Here is a 20921-nt window from a genome sequence, read left to right as displayed (position 1 = left end):
CCCGCCCACTTTCTCCGCTAAGAGATACATTGTTGCGATCCCATTGCTGCGGCTTCCTTCCTTCCTTTTTTCCTTTTGTCTTTTTCTTTCTCTTCTTCCTTCCTTCTCTCCCTTCCTTTCCTCCCTCCCTCCCTTCCTGGAGGCGGCGGCGGAGAGGAGGGGTCTCCTCTGCCTCCGCCCGGCCTGGCCCTCCTCCTTATCCGGCGGGGCGATGGCGGCCGGGGCGGCGGCGGCGGCGGAGGGTCGCCTGGCCCGGCAGGAGCGCGAGATGCGGGGCTTGGCGGCCGAGGTGGCGCGGCTGAAGGAGGCCTCTGCCTGGGCGTCCCCCGAGCGGCCGGGCCCGGAGCTGCGGGCGCTGCGGGAGGAGAACGAGAAGCTGCGCTACCGCCTCCTCCACCTCCGCCGCAGCCTGGCCGCCGAGCGGGCCCGCCAGGTGAGTGAGACCCCCGCGGCTTCCTTCGGCCCGCTCCCACCTTTCCCCGGGCTGGAGGGGGCACGGACTGCATGTCCCATCGTCCCCAGCACCCCAAGGGTATGGGCAATGCGTCTCCCACCATTCCCCGGCCTAGACAGGCACAGACTGCAGGTCCCATCGTCCCCAGCCCCTTCGGAGGAATGAGCAGTGCATCTCCCACCATTCCCCAGCCTTGATAGGCACAGACTGCAAGTCCCATCGTCCCCAACCCCTCAAGCGTATGGGTAATGTGCCTCCCGCAATCCCCCGGCCCAAAGAGGGACAGACTGCAAGTCCCATTATCCCCAGTCCCTTGGGGGAAATGGACAATGCGTCTCTCACCATTCCCCAACCTAGACAGACATAGACTGCAGGTCCCATCGTCCCCAGCCCCTCAGGGGAATGGACAATGCATCCAATTAATTTCATTTTGACCAGGACTTTCTGGAGACTGAAGACGCCCCAAGGAAGCAGGAAAGGGAGAAGACAACGGAGCCCCCAGCTACAGTTGGGGGCCCACCAGAAGTAGGTGGTCTTTCTGGGGGGGCTGCATTTTCCTGGGGTGGGGGTTCAGATTGATGAGCTTGAAGGACCCATCATCTCACATTTGTCCCTGCTGGGACAGGTGAAGTACCTCTGTCCATATATTGATTCAAAAAAGAAGCAGCCAATTTCTCTCCCATTGGTTGCCTGACCCTCCTTTTAAACATGAGGAGGGGGTCTTTCAGTGCCCCCCCCCCAATCTGTATGGTGGAGGTGGCCCAGCCCTCTCCAAGTTGGTGGGTGGTCCACATTGTGCCAATCTTCTTTAGAATACGATAGGATAGAGAATAAGAATAGAATAGAATAAGGAATTAGAATAGAATAAAGAAACAAATAAAAACAAATAAACAAATAAAACAATATAAATTGTAAAGATAGAAGCAACATGGTTATAGTCATAAGTGGGAAGAGATGGAAGGAAGGAAGAGAAGAATAATAGTAATACATTCTTGATAAATTATTGACAGTGTTGTGGGAATTAGTTGTTAAGCAGAGTGATGGCATTTGGGGAAAAACTGTCCTTGTGTCCAGTTGTTCTGGTGTGCAGTGCTCTATAGCATCATTTTGAGGGTAGGAGTTGAAACAATTTATGTCCAGGATGCGAGGGGTCTGTAGATATATTCACAGCCCTCTTTTTGACTCGTGCAGTGTACGGGTCCTCATTGGAAGGCAGGTTGGTAGCCATTGTTTTTTCTGCAGTTGTAATTATCCGTTGAAGTCTCTGTCTGTCTTGTTGGGTTGCAGAGCCAAACCAGACAGTTATGGAGGTGCAGAGGACAGACTCAAACATTCCGCTGTAGAATCAGCAGCTCCTTGGGCAGTTTGAGCTTCCTGAGTTGGCGCAGAAAGAACATTCTTTGTTGTGCTTTTTTGGTGACGTTTTTGATGTTAGGTGTCCATTTTAAGCCTTGAGATATGATAGAACCTAGAAACAAGGACAGGTCCTTGGCACCAAAGCGTGAGTGTAACACAGGTGTTCCTCTCAGATGGTACCTGGCTGCAGGTAAGTCCTGCCAGGTGCCCTTTTTAACTGTTCCTCCAGGGTCCGACCTTCATCCGGAGCAGACTAGAGCTCTACAAAGAGCTGAAAAAGAAGAGCGATGCATTTCTCCGCTCCAGAACATCTGGCCAAAGTCAGACGATCCAAATCACGCTTTCCGACGGGAAGGTGACGGGCGGACAGGCCTGGAAGACGACCCCCTACCAGGTGGCTGTCGACCTCAGGTAACCTTTGACATTTCTGAGAGTGCAGTCCGGTTCTGCTTTTGTAGCTAAAACCAGGATGGCTGAAATTATAAATCTCTCTGCTTGATTGGAAATAAACGTGACAATTTGGGTCTTTTCTATCTGTGATCTACAGCTGGCTTGAAATTTTAGGAAGACGGTGAGCAGAGGTAGGACCACAGGTGAAAAAAAGACCACAAATGAATCTTGAACACTTTAAATAAAACAAATGTATAACCTAAAACAACTGATCAGTGGAACAACTTGCCTCCAGGAGTTGTGAATGCTCCAACACTGGAAGTTTTTAAGAAGATGTTGGATAGCCATTTGTCTGAAGTGGTGTAGGATTTCCTGCCTAAGCAAGGGGTTGGACTAGAAGACCTCCAAGGCCCCTTCCAACTCTGTTATTCCATTCTATTCTCCTCTCCTGTCTTCTACTCTACTCTGCTCCTTATTCTCTTCCCTTCTACTCTACTCTACTCTACTCTACTCATGCTATCTACTCCTTATTCTATTCTATTCTATTCTATTCTATTCTAAAAAGTTACCTGGAAGAAGTGTGTCTCAACCTTGGGTGCTTGCAGAGGGGTGGACGTCAACTCCCAGAATCCTCCAGCTAGCTGGCTGGGGAATTCTGGAAGTTGTGTCCACCCCTCTGCAAGCACCCAAGGTTGAGACACACAAGCAAGGGATGGGCATTGTAACTCATTTATATTTTTACGCTTCTTGTCTTATCCCTTTCTCTGAAACTGCAGAATTAAAGGCCCAGTTTAAAAGAGATTACCTTGAGACATATCTGAAGGGGATTGTTGGGTTATGTGGACTGTGCAGAAGCTAAATCTTTGGCCTATCTCCACTGTCCGCAGCCGGGGAGTTGCTGACAATGTCATCATTGCCAGAGTGAATGGGGAATTGTGGGACCTTGACCGGCCGATGGAAGGAGATTCCACCTTGGAACTGCTGACTTTTGAGAACGAAGATGCTCAGGCGGTAAGTGGACGGTCCCCCATTTTCCCTGCAAAGCATTTGAAAGGCAGAAGCTCGGATGAAAGAGGACAAGCCGTTAAAAAGGCTGCTCCATCTTGGCTATGCGAAACGGGCTAGCTTTCCCGATGGATGTGAGGAACTTCCTTATTCTGAGAATAGATGCTGATGCTACAGGATTTGTGCTGATGTCCCATGTTTCATTTTAGCAGCCCAAGTAACAACTGGAAAATTTAAGATAACATAACATGGGAATTGATTTATATCAATAGGAATAAACTATAATATGGTATATGTTAGATAAATGGTGAATTTGTATATGTAGAGGACCTACATATGTTTATGTGGTGTAAATTTGGAGGTGATGACCATTGAAGAGCTGCATGCAATGAAATTTCATTTTTAATGAATGCCAATTATTGTATAAAGTGACAATAAAGTTATTCTATTCTTATTCTCTGTTCTTATTCTATTCTATATTCCATTCTATTCATATATTTTTATACGGTCTATTTTTCCCTCTCTGAGCATCTTGGGTTAATGTTAATCTTACATTGTTAACCGTAGTTCAATAAAAACAAAAGAATCAACTAACTTCCCTGGCAGTTGGATTTATACAAACCAGTCGCCCCAATTTTGGACTTTCATTGCTGTGGGTCCTTCCTCTCCCCTTTCTCTAGGTTTATTGGCATTCCAGTGCCCACATTCTTGGTGAAGCCATGGAAAATTATTACGGGGGATGCTTATGTTATGGACCCCCCATTGAAAACGGCTTCTATTACGACATGCATATGGAAAACAGGTACATTCTGCCAGCTAGTGGGGTGCATAAAATGTTCCATTAAAATAGAACAAAAATATTTATCATGTTTCATCCACAGTGTCCAAAGCGGCTTGCAATAATCAAGGATGCTTTGGCTAAATTTAAAAAACTATTTTTTTTTTGACCTGGGGTCGAGGGACGCGGTGGCTCAGTGGCTGAGACGCTGAGCTTGTTGACCACAAAGGTTGGCAGTTCGGCGGTTCGAATCCTTAGCACCATGTAACGGAGTGAGCTCCCATTACATGTCCCAGCTTCTGCCAACCTAGCAGCTCGAAAGCACGTAAAAATGCAAGTAGGAAAATAGGAACCACCTTTGGTGGGAAGAGAAGTGTTTCGTGCACCTTCCGCGTTGAGTCATGCCGGCCACATGACCACGGAGACGTCTTCGGACAGAACTGGCTCTTCAGCTTTGAAACGGAGATGAGCACCGCCCCCTAGAGTCAGGAACGACTAGCACGCATGTGCAAGGGGAACCTTTACCTTTACACCTGGGGTAAAGGGATGTAGGACTCACCTGTGGTGTGAAGGTGACCAGGGCTTCATTTTATTGGAGCTGCAGCTGGACCTACTGATTTAGAATTCTTATTTTTTTCCAGAGGGGTTTCCAGTACAGAGTTACTGACTCTGGAGAGCATTTGCAAAAGCATCATGAAGGAAAAGCAGCCGTTTGAAAGGCTCGAAGTCCGAAAAGAAGATTTGCTAGAAATGTTTAAAGTAAGTCCTGAAGTTCTCAAAGGGACCTTTGAGGTCTTCTAGTCCAACCCCCTGCTCGAACAGGAGACCCCATATCATTTCAGACAGATGGTTGTCCAGTCTGATTTTTGAAAACTCCCAAGGATGGGGCACCCACAACGTCTGAAGGCAACTTCTGTTCCATTGTTTGATTGCTGTCACCATTGGGAAATTTCTCCTTAGTTCTAGGTTGCTTCTCTCCTTGATTAATTCATTATTCTCTATTCGGTTTTGTGCTCCTGCAGGGATAATAAGGCAAAACCTCTCTTTTTATCAACATCCTGCTTAGTTATTTTCAACGATTTTCGGAGGACATGTATTTTAGTGTATAATTTCATTAGTGCTAGGTAAATAAATATATTATTTTTGCAATAGGACTGTTCAGATTATACCACATTTGAATCATTTCGTTCTTGTCAATAATATATAATCACACTCATTTTTCTCTTGTCGATCCCGATCGCAATTGTCTTTTATTCCCTTTTTTGTTATGTAGCTGGCCATTGACTGAATAAATGAATACAATAAAAATATCCCTTTAATAATAATTCAGAGCTTCTCCAAAAAGATTCATAGAATTTCTGGGAGCAGGAAATTATCCTGGTTCAAATTCTGGGAACTGTTAACAGAATCACATTTTTTCCTAGTTGATACCTCTAAAAATGCAGGAATTCTAGATCTCCAATTTTCCAACCAACATTGGCCAGGAGTCCTGGTGTGAAGCAGCGAAAGATAGAGAACGTGGGCTCCAAAAAAGGCTAAGTCTCAATATATTTATTTTGCCAATTTTCTTTATCTACTCTGCACAGTACAACACGTTTAAATGCCGGATCCTGAATGAGAAAATTCACACGCCGACCACAACTGTATACAGGTAACCAGATGGATTTGATTTTCTGTGCTAAAATAATAGTTTCTCTTCTCTTAACTAGAGAGGAGAAGCACGTGAGGCTAATGTTGGTTTAAGTTTAAGGAACTTAGGTTGTTGCTGTGGAAGTTTAGAAATGTTTCAGTGTAAGCACGTTTATTCGTGGTGAGCGAAGTGGCTAATAACTCAAACACAGTTAACTATTTCCATGTTCCTCTAATAGGTGTGGTCCCTTGATTGATTTATGCAGAGGCCCTCATGTGAGGCACACTGGGAAAATAAAGGCCTTAAAGATAATTAAGGTAAGAAAGATTTTCTTTAGTAGAAATGCAATGGTCAGGATAAAATTCCAGACCCAATTCAAAGCATTCGTCGTAACCAATAGAGCTGTGTTTGTCAACCTTAGGAACTTGAAGAGATGTGTAGACTTCAACTCCCGGAATTCCTCAGCCAGCCTGAGGAATATAAATATAGTGATATATAAGGTAAAAGTTCCCCTCGCACATATGTGCTGGTCGTTCCTGACTCTAGGGGGCGGTGCTCATCTCCGTTCCAAAGCTGAAGAGCTAGCACGGTCTGAAGATGTCTCCGTGGTCATGTGGCCGACATGACTCAACACCAAAGGTGCAGGGAACGCTGTTCCCTTCCCACCAAAGGGGGTTTCTATTTTTCTACTTGCATTTTTACATGCTTTCGAACTGCTCGTTTGGCAGAAGCTGGGACAAGGAACGGGAGCTCACTCCATTGCACGGTGCTAGGGATTCAAAGCACCGAACGGCCGAGCTTTCTGATCGACAAGCTCAGCATCTTAGCCACTGAGCCACTGTGTCCCTGATATATAAGTAGGGTGTATCAAAAACGAAGAGTACGTGTTGAGTTTTATCAAGAAACCCTGGGCCGCTTCTGATAACTTTTGTTCCTGGGAAGGATCCAGATGACTGTGTCTCAATCCTGGTAAATTTAAGATGCTTGGACTTCAACTCAGCTGGGTGGGGAATTCTGGGACTTGGAGTCCACACATCTTAAAGCCACCGAGGTCGGGAAACACTGGCTCGGATGATCAGGGAAGCATAATAGTGCATTTATTTCTCAGACTCTTAAATCATCTCTCCATTCCCCACTTTTTGGTGAATTTTGTTTTTTTGTTTTGTGCCATTGTTTTGCATTATTAGAATTCGTCGACCTATTGGGAGGGGAAGTCCAACATGGAAACCTTGCAACGGATCTACGGAATCTCTTTCCCAGAGGCCAGAATGATGAAGGAGTGGGAAAAATTCCAGGAGGAAGCCAAAAAACGAGATCACAGGAAAATTGGCAAGGTGGGCTTTGGACTTGGAGGGAGAAACTCAGAGTGAAGCTTCTTAGGGGGCCTGAAAACCTTTGGATTTATGATGGCCTAGAGGTCCCTGTAGGGTAGGTTGGGATCCTGTGCAAGAACATTCAGGGGGCTGCTGTGCATCTGTTGTTACATTTGAGAATTACACAACTTCACCCTGTCAAGGTTGACTGTGGTGCGTTTGGTGCTCTCTGGGCTGGCCCAACTAGGTAACATCTTCAGTGCTAGGAAGGAGTAGGCTTTGCAAGAAAAGGTCAACCCTGAGCTACGCCTATTCCTTCTCTTGGTAAGGCTGACTCTTCTTTTCACTTTGGGTGACTCTACAGGAACAAGAGCTCTTCTTTTTCCATGACCTGAGCCCTGGAAGCTGTTTCTTTCTTCCCCGTGGAGCCTTTATTTACAACACGCTCGTGGATTTCATCAAAGTAAGTGCAGCTACACAGCGGTGTTTCTAAACCTTGAGAACTTTAAGATGTGTGGACTTCAGCTCTCAGAATTCCCCAACCATTTATAGAGAGGCCATAACCTCACATTGCTTACATGAATCTCAGGGTGCCTGGGGTTTTGGAACCCAACAATGATTACGTGCAAAAATGAAGTTATGTATAAACGAGACATGCTTTTTGTTCTGACCTGGGCTTCCCAGGGGCATGAAGCAAAGTCTTTGTCCTGACAAAAACCCCTTTGATTAATCTGCTGTGAATTCTGCACATTCACATCCAGCAAAGTCTTTCGAGGGAGGATTTACAGTCACAGACCTTATCTGGCTTGGAGAGCTGACAGGCCGAGATCTGCAAAACTTGGCAAGGAGTCTCGGAGAGTCACAAACCAACTAAGCGAACTAATTGTCTCCTGCAAACTCCACTCCCCTTTCGCTCCTCTTTTATTCCCTCTGGGTGGGGCCACTCATCGTCCACCTGTGGCCTTACTCCCAAGTTCTTTAGCTGTTCCCTTCGTCTGGCAACTCTGCGCATTCACACTTGGGGAACAGGCTCCAGCTGTTCTTCTGCCTCACTGATGTCTGACTCTGAAGGCAGCTGATAACTGTCAGATGGCCCTGGCCCCCTCTCTGCCTCCGACACAGAGCCATCATCAGAGCCTTCCCCAGACTCCAGGACTGGCCCAGGTTCCTCCCCAACCTCCTCACTGTCTGAATCTTCTGACAGCTCTGCTGGCTGCTGGTGGGCCACAACACTTTTTGGTCTGATTTGGTCCTTCCCATCTGCCAAATCTAGCATAAATCACGTGAATTTTTAAGGGCCTCAGATCAAAGGCGGTCAGCATGTATTTTGTCCCATCACCTGTTCACCACCTGTGCCAGGATGGAGTCTGGAGTCCCAGGAGGAAGGGAGGGGCTGCTTTCCAGAGGGCAAAGAGGCAACCCAGCTTGGAAAGTCTGATGGGCAGGAAGACAGCTAAGACTGTCCCTCCCAAGCAGTTCACAAAGCGTATCTAATTCATTCTGCATAGTTGCTTTAGTCTGGCAAGATTCTGTCCGTAGGATCAATAAGTCAACTACTCAGCAGTATCTCCGTGTGTCGTACTTGTGTTTTGGGGGGGCTGACACCACCTTATCCTATACAGGAAGAGTATCAGAGACGGAACTTCGTGGAAGTCGTTTCACCCAATATCTACAACAGTAAACTTTGGGAAACCTCGGGCCACTGGCAGCATTACAGTGAGAACATGTTCTCTTTCGAGGCGGAAAAAGAAATCTTTGCCCTGAAGCCGATGAACTGTCCCGGACACTGGTGAGGGTCCCTGTCTCTCTTTTCTCAGCAGGTTGTGGAATTAAGCCCTTAACGTGAGGCTCCTTTGACCCCCGGGATTACATGTCGAAATCCTACAGGGAAAAACGGGGTCATGGGATCTCCATAAGTGGAGGTGAACATTGTTGCTCGATCTAGCAGACTTCTCCCCATCTCTGCCAGCCTGATGTTTGCCCATCGTCCTCGGTCTTGGAGGGAGATGCCTCTGAGACTGGCTGATTTTGGGGTACTTCACCGCAACGAGCTTTCGGGGACCCTCAGTGGTCTGACGCGAGTCCGACGCTTCCAACAAGATGACGCTCATCTCTTCTGCACGATGGAGCAGGTAGGACACCTCACTTGGGTTGTTGCACTGCAGGGAACTAAGGGAGGGAGTGTTGCGACTAAGGCTTCCCAAGAGCAGGAAGCAAACTCCTGGTCCCGACAAAACCCCCTTTTATGAATGGGCTGTGAATTCTGCTCATTCACACCCAGCAAAGTCTTTCAAGGGAGGATTTACAGTCACAGACCTTATCTGGCTTGGAGAGCTGCCAGGCTGATATCTGCAGACCTTGGCCAGGAGTCTCGGAGAATCACGAACCAATTAAGCGAACTGATTGTCTCCTGCAAACTCCACTCCCCTTTCGCTCCTCTTTTATTCCCTCTGGGAGGGGCCATTCATCGTCCACCTGTGGCCTTCCTCCCAAGTTGACCCCTCTTCTTCAGCTGTTCCCTTCATCTGGCAACTCTACACATGCGCACACTGGGAACAGGCTCCAGCTGTTCTCTCCCTCCAACACAGAGCCCTCCCCAGAGCCTTCCCCAGACTCCAGGACTGGCCCAGGTTCCTCCCCAACCCTCCTCTCTGTCCGAATCTGCTGCCAGCTCTGCTGGCCACTGGTGGGCCACAACAGGGATATTGTTTTTAGGGAAATACCAGCTCCTTTCACCTTTGAAGTTCCTGCTGATGGATGTCTTCACTTTCAGATCAAGGAGGAGATGAAAGGATGTCTGGATTTCCTGCAGTCCGTCTATGCTGTTTTTGGTTTCACCTTCCAGCTGCATCTTTCCACAAGACCCAACAACTTCCTAGGGGAGAAGGAGATCTGGGACCAGGCAGAGAAGGTGAGGGTGGCAAGGTGTGTGGAGCGGGGCAGAACACAGAGGGGATTTTAACTGCAATTCTTCTTCTTTCTGACTTCAGCAACTCCAGAACAGCTTGGATGACTTTGGGGAACCTTGGAAACTCAATCCAGGTGACGGGGCATTTTATGGGCCCAAGGTTAGTGAGAGGCTCTGGGTTCGAGCCAAAATCTTGCCCGGGAACGCAAACTCCATTCTGCACAGGTAGTCCTCAATTTATTATCAGCATTGGTACCAGAACCTCAGTCGTTAAGCAGTGAGTCACGTCTAATTTTACCACTTTTTGCACTGAGGTTAAGCTCCCTGTTGTGGTTTTTTTCTGGGTCATCAATGCCTTAGATTTTTTATTTCCTTTTAAGGTTTAAAAAGATGCATGCTCTCTTCTTTGGTGATCACAAGATATAGGTTCATAATGTCAGACAAGTTGGGCATCATACAAGATAGATAGATAGATGATAGATAGATAGATAGATAGATAGATAGATAGATAGATAGATAGATAGAATGGATAGATGGACAGATATGAGATAGATAGATGATAGATATAAATAGAGATAGATAGATAGATAGATGATAGATAGATAGATAGATAGATAGATAGATAGATAGATAGATAGATAGATAGATAGATAGATGATAGATAGATAAAGTATTATTGTGTCTTTTGCAGATCGATATTACAATCAAAGATGCTATCGGCCGGTACCACCAGTGTGCTACGATCCAGCTTGACTTCCAGCTACCCGTCCGGTTTAATTTGACTTACGTTGGGTAAGTGTCCACAACCCAAGGTTGTGACCCAGAGAAAACGGGGGAGTTTTGGAAGGAAAAGGCTGTGACCAAAGAGGCTAAAAACAGGGAGGAATGGCAAGGTGATGGAGCAAAGGTGGTAGCCACGAGGTGAGGAGGAATTAAACCAGTTCAGATGCTCAATCTGCACTCAGGCAGTTCCTGAATGTCCTTCAATCCAACTGTGTTGCCAGAAGGATTAGAGAAACATTTGGTATTTTGTATTTGAGCGTGGAGAGACTGTGGGGTCCTTGGTGCTCTCTGAGCTTAGTGGTTTCTTGCAGACGTTTCATGATCCAACTAGGCAACATCATCAGTGCTTAAAGGGTGTGTGGAGAGGAGGAGGAGGACTGCATGGTCCTTGATCCTCTCTGAGCTTGGTGGTTTTCTTGCAGACGTTTCATGACCCAACAAGGGAATGTCATCAGTGCTAGCTGAAAGAAGGAATGTTGCATTGTGCAAAGATGAAGGAGGATAGGAGCAATAGAAACATCAGTGCTTAGAGAAGGCATCTCCAATCTTGGCAACTTTAAGCCTGGCGGGCTAACTCCCAGAATTATGGGAGTTGAAATCCACCAGCCTTAAAGTTGCCAAGGTTGGGGAGCCCTGGCTCTCCAACACATTTGATGACGGCTTCCTTAAAAGCTCTCTCAGGGGCAAGGAATAACCAGAACCTTCGCCTTATTGGGCACGTTGCACGACAGAAAACGATGAAACCCAAATTAGAAGGACAGCAAAAAACGAAGTTGAAAAGTTCTCGTTTGTTTCGCTTTTCAGCAAAGACGGCAACGACAAGACGAGGCCTGTAATCATCCATCGAGCGATTCTGGGCTCTGTGGAGAGGATGGTGGCTATCCTGGCAGAAAACTACAGTGGCAAATGGTGGGCATCTGATCCTAGGAGAAAAAAGGCTCCCTGTAGGTTGTCACGGTGAGGTTTAAAAACGGTTAACCTCGGCCCGTTCCTTTTCCCGTCCAGGCCTTTTTGGCTCTCCCCTCGGCAAGTCATGCTGGTTCCTGTTGGACCTACCTGTGAGGAATATGCCCAGCAGGTGAGAGCAGAGATGATCCATAGAAAGGAAGAGCAGGGCAGGTAGAGGGCTGCGAGGAGGGAAAACGCCCCATTTTGATGCTTCAAAATGTTGTTGTGGATATTTCAATTGTGGGTGCTCCAATTTGAAAGTGTTTAAGAAGAGATTAAGGGACGCGGTGGCTCGGGCTGACGCTGAGCTTGTTGATCAGAAAGATTGGCAGTTCGGCGGTTCGAATCCCTAGCGCTGCGTAACGAAGTGAGCTCCCGTGATTTGTCCCATCTTCTACCAACCTAAAAAAAATGCAAGTAGAAAAATAGGGACCTCCTTTGGTGGGAAGGGTACAGCGTTTTGTGCGCCTTCGGCGTTGAATCATGCCAGCCACATGACCACGGAGACATCTTCGGACAGCGCTGACTCTTCGGCTTTGAAACGGACATGAGCATCGCCCCCTAGAGTTGGAAACGACTAGCACGTATGTACGAGGGGAACTTTTACGAAGAGATTGGGCAACCATTTTTGTGAAATGCTATAGGGTTTCCTACGTGAGCAGGGGTTAGACTAGAAGACCTCCAAGGTCCCTTTCAACTCCGTGGTTCTGTTGCTTTTTTAATCTCTATTCTATACCCTTATTCTGCAAGGGCTATAAAAACAGCATTTCTTCATGCTTAGGTCTGCAACGAGGCTTGTGAAGCTGGGCTTATGGCGGATGTTGACTTAGATCAGAGCTGCACGTTGAATAAGAAGATAAGAAATGCACAGCTGGCTCAGTATAACTTCATTTTTGGTACCTATGCTATTTTTTAAAAAAAATTAAACTGGCTCTCCCATGTCCCGGGTCTCCTGATTGAGCGTGGTAGAATTGTTTAATCATTGGAGGGGCTGGGAATAACCTTACAGGGTTAGGAGAAGTGATGAGAATAAATGTTATTCCCACTACATAAGAGCCTTTTTGCCAAGTTAATAGAAAAAAGAATTGCCATAAATATTTCTTCTAACCATATAGACCGGGGGTGTGGCAACTTTAAGACTTGTGGACTTCAACTCCCAGAATTCTCCAGCCAGCATAGCTTAAAGCAGGGGTGTCCAAACTTGGGAACTTTAAGACTTGTGGACTTCAACTCCCAGAATTCTCCAGCCAGCATAGCTTAAAGCAGGGGTGTCCAAACTTGGGAACTTTAAGACTTGTGGACTTCAACTCCCAGAATTCTCCAGCCAGCATAGCTTAAAGCAGGGGTGTCCAAACTTGGGAACTTCAACTCCCAGAATTCTGGGAGTTGAAGTCCACAAGTCTTAAAGTTCCCAAGTTTGGACACCCCTGGCTTAAAGTCTTAGCTTCCACAAGTCTTAAAAGTTGCCAAGTTTGGACATCCCTGATATAGGCAGTTCTCTGCTTCAGCTGGGAATTATCATCTTAAGTTATGTCAGTCGTTAAGCAAGTCATCACATGACCAGCCTAATTTTATAACTTTTGGGGCAGTGTTATGAAAGCAAATAATAGTTAAGTAAACCCATTTTTATTTTAAATAAAGGCTAGTTTCCAGCAAAAAAAATAAAATAAATACTGTTAAGTTTTGCTCCTGTGACTATCGGCCACTACAAATGGCCATCGAGGCTAAATTCACGGAGAAGTTTTGGTTTATGGCCTAGCAACCAAACTAGATCACAAATGGGGGTGGCACCTTTCTTGAAGTCTGTAATTTTGGCCACTAAGTGAGCGGTTGTTAAGTCAAGGACTTATCTATAAATGAGAACTCTAAATTTAGATTTGTACAACTTGAAATTTCCTTAAAGGTCAATTCTTTGAAATAACGCTTGATGGTGTAATCTTTTAAACGCTTACTTGGCGCTATCGGGGTTTCTAAGGAATTAACCCTCCTTTGAGGCACAGTTGCCCTAACCTTGTTTCCTTGCAGTGGTTGGAGAGAAGGAAAAAGCAGGCAACGCCATCAACGTCCGAACCCGGGACAACAAAATTCACGGAGAAGTTTCGGTTCCTTTGGCCCTCCAGAAACTACAGAAGCTGAAAGCCTCGCGTACTTTACACGCAGAGGAAGAATTCTAGTTCATCGCCAACAAAGAACCAAGAAAAATTCCAGAAAGGTGGAACTGTAACCTTGGATTTACTTGCCGTTATCCAGGGTTGTGGCGTTTCCAGTCGCCCAAGGATGGTGGGTGCCGGTTGCAAAGCTGAAACTACTTCTGGATTCTTTTGACTGTTTGCGTGCATGTTTTGTTTTTAAAAGGAAAAGAGAGCCCCAGAGATAATGGCTTGGATCTCATAGAGCAAAAGGTCTCCAAACTCAGCCACTTTTTAAGATTTGTGGACTTCCACTCCCAGGGGGGCTGGCTGGGGAATTCTGGGTGTCGAAGTCCGCAAATCTTAAAAAGTGGCTAAATTTGGAGACCCCTGTCATAGAGCATGAGAGATGCCTTTTGTGGACATTTATTTGTAAGTGTGGTTGCTGCTATTGATGGGCGAGGGAGCAGGTTATCCTCCCTTCCCACGAACAGAAATATTTCCACTCTTGAGAAGCCGCCTTTTATAGGCAACTTCATAAAATCATGTCCGTTTACCTGATGATATACGATAAGCAGAGTACAAGGTAGAATATACAGAATGAAAGGCAGAGTGATTAAGCACCAGGCTAGAAACAAGGAGACAGTGAGTTCTAATCCTTCCCTAGGCATGGAGCCAGGAGGGGGACTTAGAGCCAGCCACTTTCTCTCAGCCCTAGGAAAGCAGCAAGAGCAAACAATTTCTGAAAATCTTAGAAAACTGCTGGGTCATGTCCTGGCACATGACAGGAATCAACACTGACCCGAAGGCACCATCATATCCAGAGGCAGGGAAAGAATACTGCAAAATAATCTCCATTCCCTCCCCACTCCTGGGGCAGGCACAGGTTGTATTTGCCGGTTCTCCGAACTACTCAAAATTTCCACTATCTGTTCTCCAGAACCCTCAAGTTCAAATTCTAAATTGTTCCTACAAGGATGTTGTTGCAAAATAGGCCAACTTCCACCTTCATATCTTATTATTATTAATTTTGGAGGGATGCTATCTGTGAGGAAGCTGTTCTGTCCAAATGAGTTTATCAATTTTGCCATCTCTTTGGAGAGCTTGCAAGTACGTTCCTGATGATGCCTTACTTACACTTTGCTTTCTTGCCGGGAACGGGGTGGGGGGGAAGCAGATTTGTGTCTTCCTGGATTGGTTATCTCACTGGAGTGTTTCTAAGAAAGCCGCAGAAGATTCTCCAAAGCTGGAGCTTTTGAATTGAGGGACGGCATACGTAGAGCGCTTTGCCTCTTTGGCTGAATAAAACAAACATTTCATCCTGGTAACCGTCTCAACCAGCCTCTTTCTTTGGGAAATTACAATTTATCATATCGCACGTTCACATCACATTTCGATTTAAAAAAAAAACCTTACAAGAGATAAAAATATAAATTATTATAAATATATGTCCAGATAACATTTTTTTGCTTCATTTCTCGCACCAGGAAATCAGCAAAGCCTCTACTATGGGCTGTATTTTGGCATTGTCACTCTGCGCTCTATAATAAATAATCTTAAATAGCCAACTCCATCCTTAACACCTGTAGTAGGCACGATTATGATATAACACCAATGCTTTGTGCTAACCTAAATTTGTTCAATGCAGCAAGGAAATAGTTCTGTAGGCTTTGTTTTTTCATAAAACAAAACAAAACAAAGGTGATGCCCAAAACAGAAAGAAATCTACACCAGCCAAGCATTCCACAAGTCATTTTATTTTACCTTAAAATAAAGGCAGGCCGAGTACAGATACTGTACATTAAACAGACGTGCAAGTGATTCCAGAGAGATCCAAGTCCGAACTGTGAATTTCTCAGGGTGATCCACCCAATTGTTGCGATGCTTAGATGTAGAGTGAACCATCTGTGGGACCCACGTACCCGACTCCAATCAGGAGCACATCTATCAGTGTCCAGATCCCCAGGCCGCCAAAACTGAAGAGTTTGCCCAGCCCCTCCCGCCACTGTCCCAGGTAGAACCGGTCTGCGCCAAAGCCACCGAGCGTGATGCTGAAAGACGACACGGGAAAGGATTAGAGACTGCCCCGGGACGGTTGGTTTTTGCAGCAAAAGTGAATAAATGTTATTGCAAAAAACAAGGACTCTGCAAATCCTAAGTGGGTTGTTCTAGAACAATGCGCTGAAAGAACTCATCCTGCCAGTTTGGCGGGTTAAAAATTGAGAGAAAGTTTGCTTACTTAACACGTAGATTACAATTTCTTCCCAGCAGCCTGAATTTGAAATATAGACAGATAGATGTAACATTTTTTGCTGATAAATAAATGGGAGACTAGTATAGATCTATTTCAAGCTATTTATCTCTCATCAGCTAGCCATACCCTTACTGGGATTTGAACTTGGGCTATTTTACATGTTAGGCAGTTATATTAACCTTTAAGCCACAAGCTCTCCTCCTTTATCAGCTGAGCCAGGGGAATGATTAGGTGTTTTGTCAAAGCACCTGGTATATATATTTAAAGCACTATCCAAGTATTATCCAGAGTGTCCAGGGGTTAGTGCTTCTTATCCTACCTTAAGGCCAAGGCTGTTGACCATTTGTAGCCTCCGGTCCAGTTGCAATAGAGCATCTTGGGAAAAGTACGATTTCCTTTAAAAAAAAACAACAGATGTAAAAATCTTGAAAGTGCGATTGCAAAGATGGATGCGGACAAGAAAAACAAGGCACAGCCTTAAAATTGTTGTCACTGCAAAGTTGTCATTGCAACAAGAGAGACATTATAAGCCTGGTATTTGGGGCACAGAGGAAAAAACCATCAGCTGCTGACTTTCAGAAAAAATAAAATAAGCTCATGATTTCTTTCAGAATACAAAGCTAAAGATTTACAAGGCAGACTTCCGGGAACTGCAGGAAAAGAGGACAGGTTACCCAAGCTGGCGAGATGGCTGGCTTACCTAGACAGTGGATGTGGTCCCTCACGGTGCAATTGGCCGTGTAGCGCTCCCGAGGGCAGGAGACTGTCTTGCAGTTGGTAGGATTGGAGCAAAGGTAGTTGGAGGGTGGCAGCTGCCAGCAAAATTGGCAAGTCATGTTAATCAAGAAAGTCTTCTGAGGGTGGTTATTTTGATCCTGCAAAGGAAGCAGTGAAGGTCATCCTCCTCCTGAGTGTGATTCACAGCTAAGATCAGTGCTTCTCAATTTCATCAAGAGGTTTGGACTTCAACTCCCAGAGTCCCCCAGAGAGCATGGTTGGCTAGGGAATTCTGGAAATCAAAGTCCACATATCTTAAAAGTTGTCAAGGTTGAAAAATTGAGATTAAAGGTAATATGTTTTTGCTCACTTGCTGTTTCATCTCTTCAGCTGTCAACAGCAGACTTCAGCCCTAGCATTTAGGACATGATAACGAAGAAAAGGGAATAGGAGAGCATAAAATTATAATAGGGTTTGCGGGAATATCATCCCGAAAATACACCAGTTCAGAGTTGAAAAGAGATAACCACAGTAACAGAAAAGGAAAGGAAGAGAGGAGAGGAGAAGAGAAGGAAGAAAGGAGAGGAAGGAGGGAAGGGATAGAAAGAGAAGAGAGAATGCAGGAGGAGGAAGAGAGGAGTAGGGGAGAGGCATAAGGCAAGGGAAGGAGGTAAGGGAAAGGCGGAAGGAAGGAAGTAAAGAAGGGAGGGAGGATGAAAATAAAATAAAAAAATAGGGTGGTGATGATACAAAATAGGTGTATGGGATGGTAACCAAAGCAAGCCAGGATGTGTATTTTAACCTTACATGTAAAAACAAATATGTAAAAGTGATAAAGATAAATAAGAATAACTATGTGAACATATAACTGTAACTATATGTTAGAATAAAAACAAAACTAAAAAAATAACAGATTTCAACCCTAATAGAAATTGAAGCTATTTAATAAAAAAAAATCATTTAAATAAGTGGGATGTTTCTGCTAGTTGAGAATTCTGCAATTGTTCTTTTTCAAGTAAACCGTTCCCGTCTCCAGCAGGGAAACACTGCTTCAAATCAGAAGAGCAAAGTAATTGTTAGTGTTCAGTTTTTCTGGAATAGACTAAAATAATTACTTATTCCTACACGAAGTAAACACCAGGGACTATTTTCATGCCATGCCTGTTTGTTTATAAAGAAAGCTTTTTAACTTACAACACAATGGACTTGGGGTTTGGCTTCACATTCAAACGCAACCGATTTGCCATAGATGCAAGAATAGTTTGTTCTGCAAGTCGTGCATTCCGGAGGCAGCCGGCTACAAATCCCATTACTGGGGCATCGGGTCACATAAGTTGGAATGGAGGTGCCCTCTGCAGAAATAAAACATAGTTTTAAAAAAATGTTTCAGTATCTTCCTTACGGAACAATGGCTCAGTGGCTACGATGCTGAGCTTTTCAATCAGAAAGATCGGTAGTTTGGCGGTTCGAATCCCTAGTGCCGTCTAACGGAGTGAGCTCCCGTTACTTGTCCCAGCTTCTGCCAACCTAGCAGTTCGAAAGCAGGTAAAAAATGCAAGTAGAAAAATAGGAACCACCTTTGGTGGGAAGGGAACAGCGTTCCATGCGCCTTTGGTGTTTAGTCCTGCGGTCACATGACCATGGAGACGTCTTCGGACAGCGCTGGCTCTTCTTGGGCTTTGAAATGGAGATGAGCACTGCCCCCTAGAGTCAGGAACGACTAGCACATATGTGCGAGGGGAACCTTTACCTATCTTCCCTAAAATAACATATATGAAACTTCTTTTGAGTCCTCGGGAATTCCATTACCATTTTCTGACCACGTATTTATAACTCTTGGTTTAGCAATTCTACAAGTAGCTTACTCCTAGGAGTACTCACTCTGAGGGAGATGGGAGGTTAAGAAACATGAAATATAAACAAATAGTTAAGTGATATAGCATGGTCCTGAATTGGTTTTTCTTGGAGGTCAGTAGCTCCCCCCCCGGGGGGGGGGGGGAGAGAGATACTGGGCGAATTCTGCTTCCCTGCTATGATATGTAACCAAATTTTAGACATTTTTACAATGCTGCGGGGTAGATAAAAATAGATTTTTTTAATTCAAAAATTGAATTTTAAAAATTTAAATCTGATTTTTATCACATTTAATAAAATGCTTTTGGAGTAAAAATCTAATGATATTTTTCTATTTAAGATACATTAAGAATGTAGTTTATTCAGCATGAAATGGAGCTTAGCTATGTAGCGTGAGGAGGCTGTATATTCTGCAACATTGGGACTGTCGGTGAGTCAATAGCAGGTCAGAGGAGGAGGAGCTGCTGTGGGACAGAGGTGACAGCTGCTCTTTAAAAATTATGATTTAAACCGAGTTGATTTAAATCAACCCTTTTTACTAGTGATTTACATTGTGATTTGAATCGACTTGATTTAAATCAAATCCACCCTGCAATGCCGTGACTTTCCTCCAGAGGAAATGATGATTTTCACCTGGAAAACATCAGTGACCGACTCGCTTTAGTAGAGAAAAGCGGAGTGTGACTTTCAATATTAAAACCAGCAAAATAAACGAGCGGAGAGAAAGTAGCAGATTGGATTAAGCTGATCTCCTGAACTCTTATTACCCAGGGACATTTTTAAAAAATGTTTCGCTGGAATGTTTCAGAAAGCGAAAACTCTTCCGAAACCAAGCGATGGGATTGTAACACATGACCTACCTGGCACTTGGGATGCTGGGATGTGGGTGCTGGAAGGGAGCCCCGCCATCTTTGAGAGCGAAGCCTGTGAGTGGGAATGTTCCAAGCTCAGCGACCCTAGAAAAGCAGAGAGAGAGGACCTGAGACACAGGCAGACTAGGCCTGTGCAGGACGGTCTTTAGCTAGAATTTAGGGCAATTCAGGGTGAAATCCACTGGGACCCCACAAAAAGGAGACTTACAGGTAGTCCTTGACATACGACCACAATGGAGGCCAAAATTTCTGTTGTTAAGTGAGATATTGGTTAAGTGAGCTTTGTCCCATTGTACCACCTTTCTTGCCACCGTCGTTAAGGAAATAACTGCTGTTCTTAAGTTAATAACACCGTTGTTAATAGAATTCTTGATTGGCCAAGTGTGATTGGACACACAAGGAATTTGTCTTCGGCGCAGAAGCTCTCTGCGACCAGCAAAGTTGTTAAGTGAATCTTAACTACTCTGCTGGTCAGAAGGTCGCCAAAGAGGATCCCGTGACCCCTGGGGACACTGCAACCGTCATAAATACGAGTCGGTGGCCAAGCATCCAAATTTTGATCTGGATTCTGAGGCTGCAACGGTCGCAAGTCTGAAAAATGACCCCAAGTCCCTATTTTTAAGTGTTGTTGTAACTTCAAGTGGTCACCAAAAGGACCGTTTTAAGTTGAGGGTTCTCTGCTTGTACAGAGCTCAGCCTAAAGAGCAGCACTGGGACACTCGGCTGTCCTTGGCCCCGTGTTTACATTTTTATCCCCCCCCCCCCCCCCTTCAGTGGCTAAGACATTGGGCTTGTTGATCAGAAAGGCCGGCAGTTCGATCCTAGTACAGGTCCCCTGCGTGGGCAGGAGGTTGGGCTAGATGACCTCCAAGGTCCCTTCCCACTCTTGTTCATGCTGTTTATGCTTTCAGCCCATTCTGCACCACCCGACGACCCCTTCGCTGGTTTCCTTGAACCCAGAACCTTTTTTTCCAGTCCGGGACCCCCAAAGGCCGGGGAAGAATTGTCCCAGAGTCCTTCCTCCAGAGAAGCCCCCCCGCCCCCCCTGTGGGGCTCCAACAGCCCCTCCCCCATGGCAGAAGCCCACCTACTCAATTCAGAAGCAACTGGGGGGGATGAAAGCCTCCTTGAAACATGTGCAGAGTGCACTCCCCAGCCCACATTACGAGTCCCCCCCATATACCCCAGAGGGGCTCCTGGGACCCTCGAGCCCCCCATAAGTGCCCCCTTCTCCTGTGGCCCCTCCCCATAAGTGCCCCCCCAGGAGTCTGTCCTGATTAGCCTAATTAATGAAGGGAAAGGAGGGGAAAGAAGTCCCTCCGAGCGCCCCCCGTCCCCATTTCTCACCCCGGCCGGAGAGGACGTAGAGCTGCGAGAGGAAAACGGCGACACAACAGAGCCGCTTCAGCGCCCGCAGCGCAGCCATCCCCGCCGCCGCCATCTTGCCCTCATCCGGGGACAGGGCCCGACTCCGCCCCCCCCTCCCCTCTCCACGGAAACGGCCGAGGAAGAGGCGGAGCAGCGAGGCAA

General features: G+C 45.7%; 2 protein-coding genes across 3 annotated transcripts; one reads left to right on the top strand and one right to left on the bottom strand.

Moving 5' to 3' along the window:
- Positions 1-108: 108 nt before the first annotated feature.
- TARS3 (threonyl-tRNA synthetase 3) lies at positions 109-15039 on the top strand. 2 transcript variants are annotated; one of them, XM_081965024.1, is made up of 19 exons: positions 114-433; positions 893-979; positions 2040-2221; positions 3088-3211; positions 3886-4007; positions 4625-4742; positions 5570-5634; positions 5852-5930; positions 6801-6947; positions 7291-7389; positions 8549-8715; positions 8896-9058; positions 9700-9837; positions 9917-9994; positions 10526-10626; positions 11422-11526; positions 11623-11695; positions 12347-12461; positions 13591-15039. In XM_081965024.1, exons 1-19 carry the CDS (start codon positions 212-214, stop codon positions 13737-13739), a joined length of 2334 nt encoding a protein of 777 aa, XP_081821150.1. In that variant the 5' UTR covers positions 114-211; the 3' UTR covers positions 13740-15039. The 2 variants fall into 2 exon arrangements, 1 of the variants encoding a protein (XP_081821150.1); XR_014176376.1 differs by lacking the exon at positions 11623-11695 and having other exon boundaries at positions 109-433; positions 11422-11574; positions 13591-13725.
- Positions 15040-15435: 396 nt separating this feature from the next.
- Positions 15436-20892, bottom strand: TM2D3 (TM2 domain containing 3). Its single transcript, XM_081965013.1, has 6 exons — positions 20739-20892; positions 19380-19475; positions 17860-18017; positions 16649-16823; positions 16268-16343; positions 15436-15745 (listed from the first exon to the last, which is right to left on the bottom strand). Exons 1-6 carry the CDS (start codon positions 20830-20832, stop codon positions 15580-15582), a joined length of 765 nt encoding a protein of 254 aa, XP_081821139.1. The 5' UTR covers positions 20833-20892; the 3' UTR covers positions 15436-15579.
- Between the last annotated feature and the right edge of the window lie 29 nt (positions 20893-20921).

This window comes from Natrix helvetica (assembly GCF_964273705.1).
Source record: "Natrix helvetica genome assembly, chromosome: 12".
Classification (NCBI taxonomy): domain Eukaryota; kingdom Metazoa; phylum Chordata; class Lepidosauria; order Squamata; family Natricidae; genus Natrix; species Natrix helvetica.
Note: the sequence above shows the minus strand (reverse complement) of the source record. Positions and strands in the feature narration are given on the sequence as shown.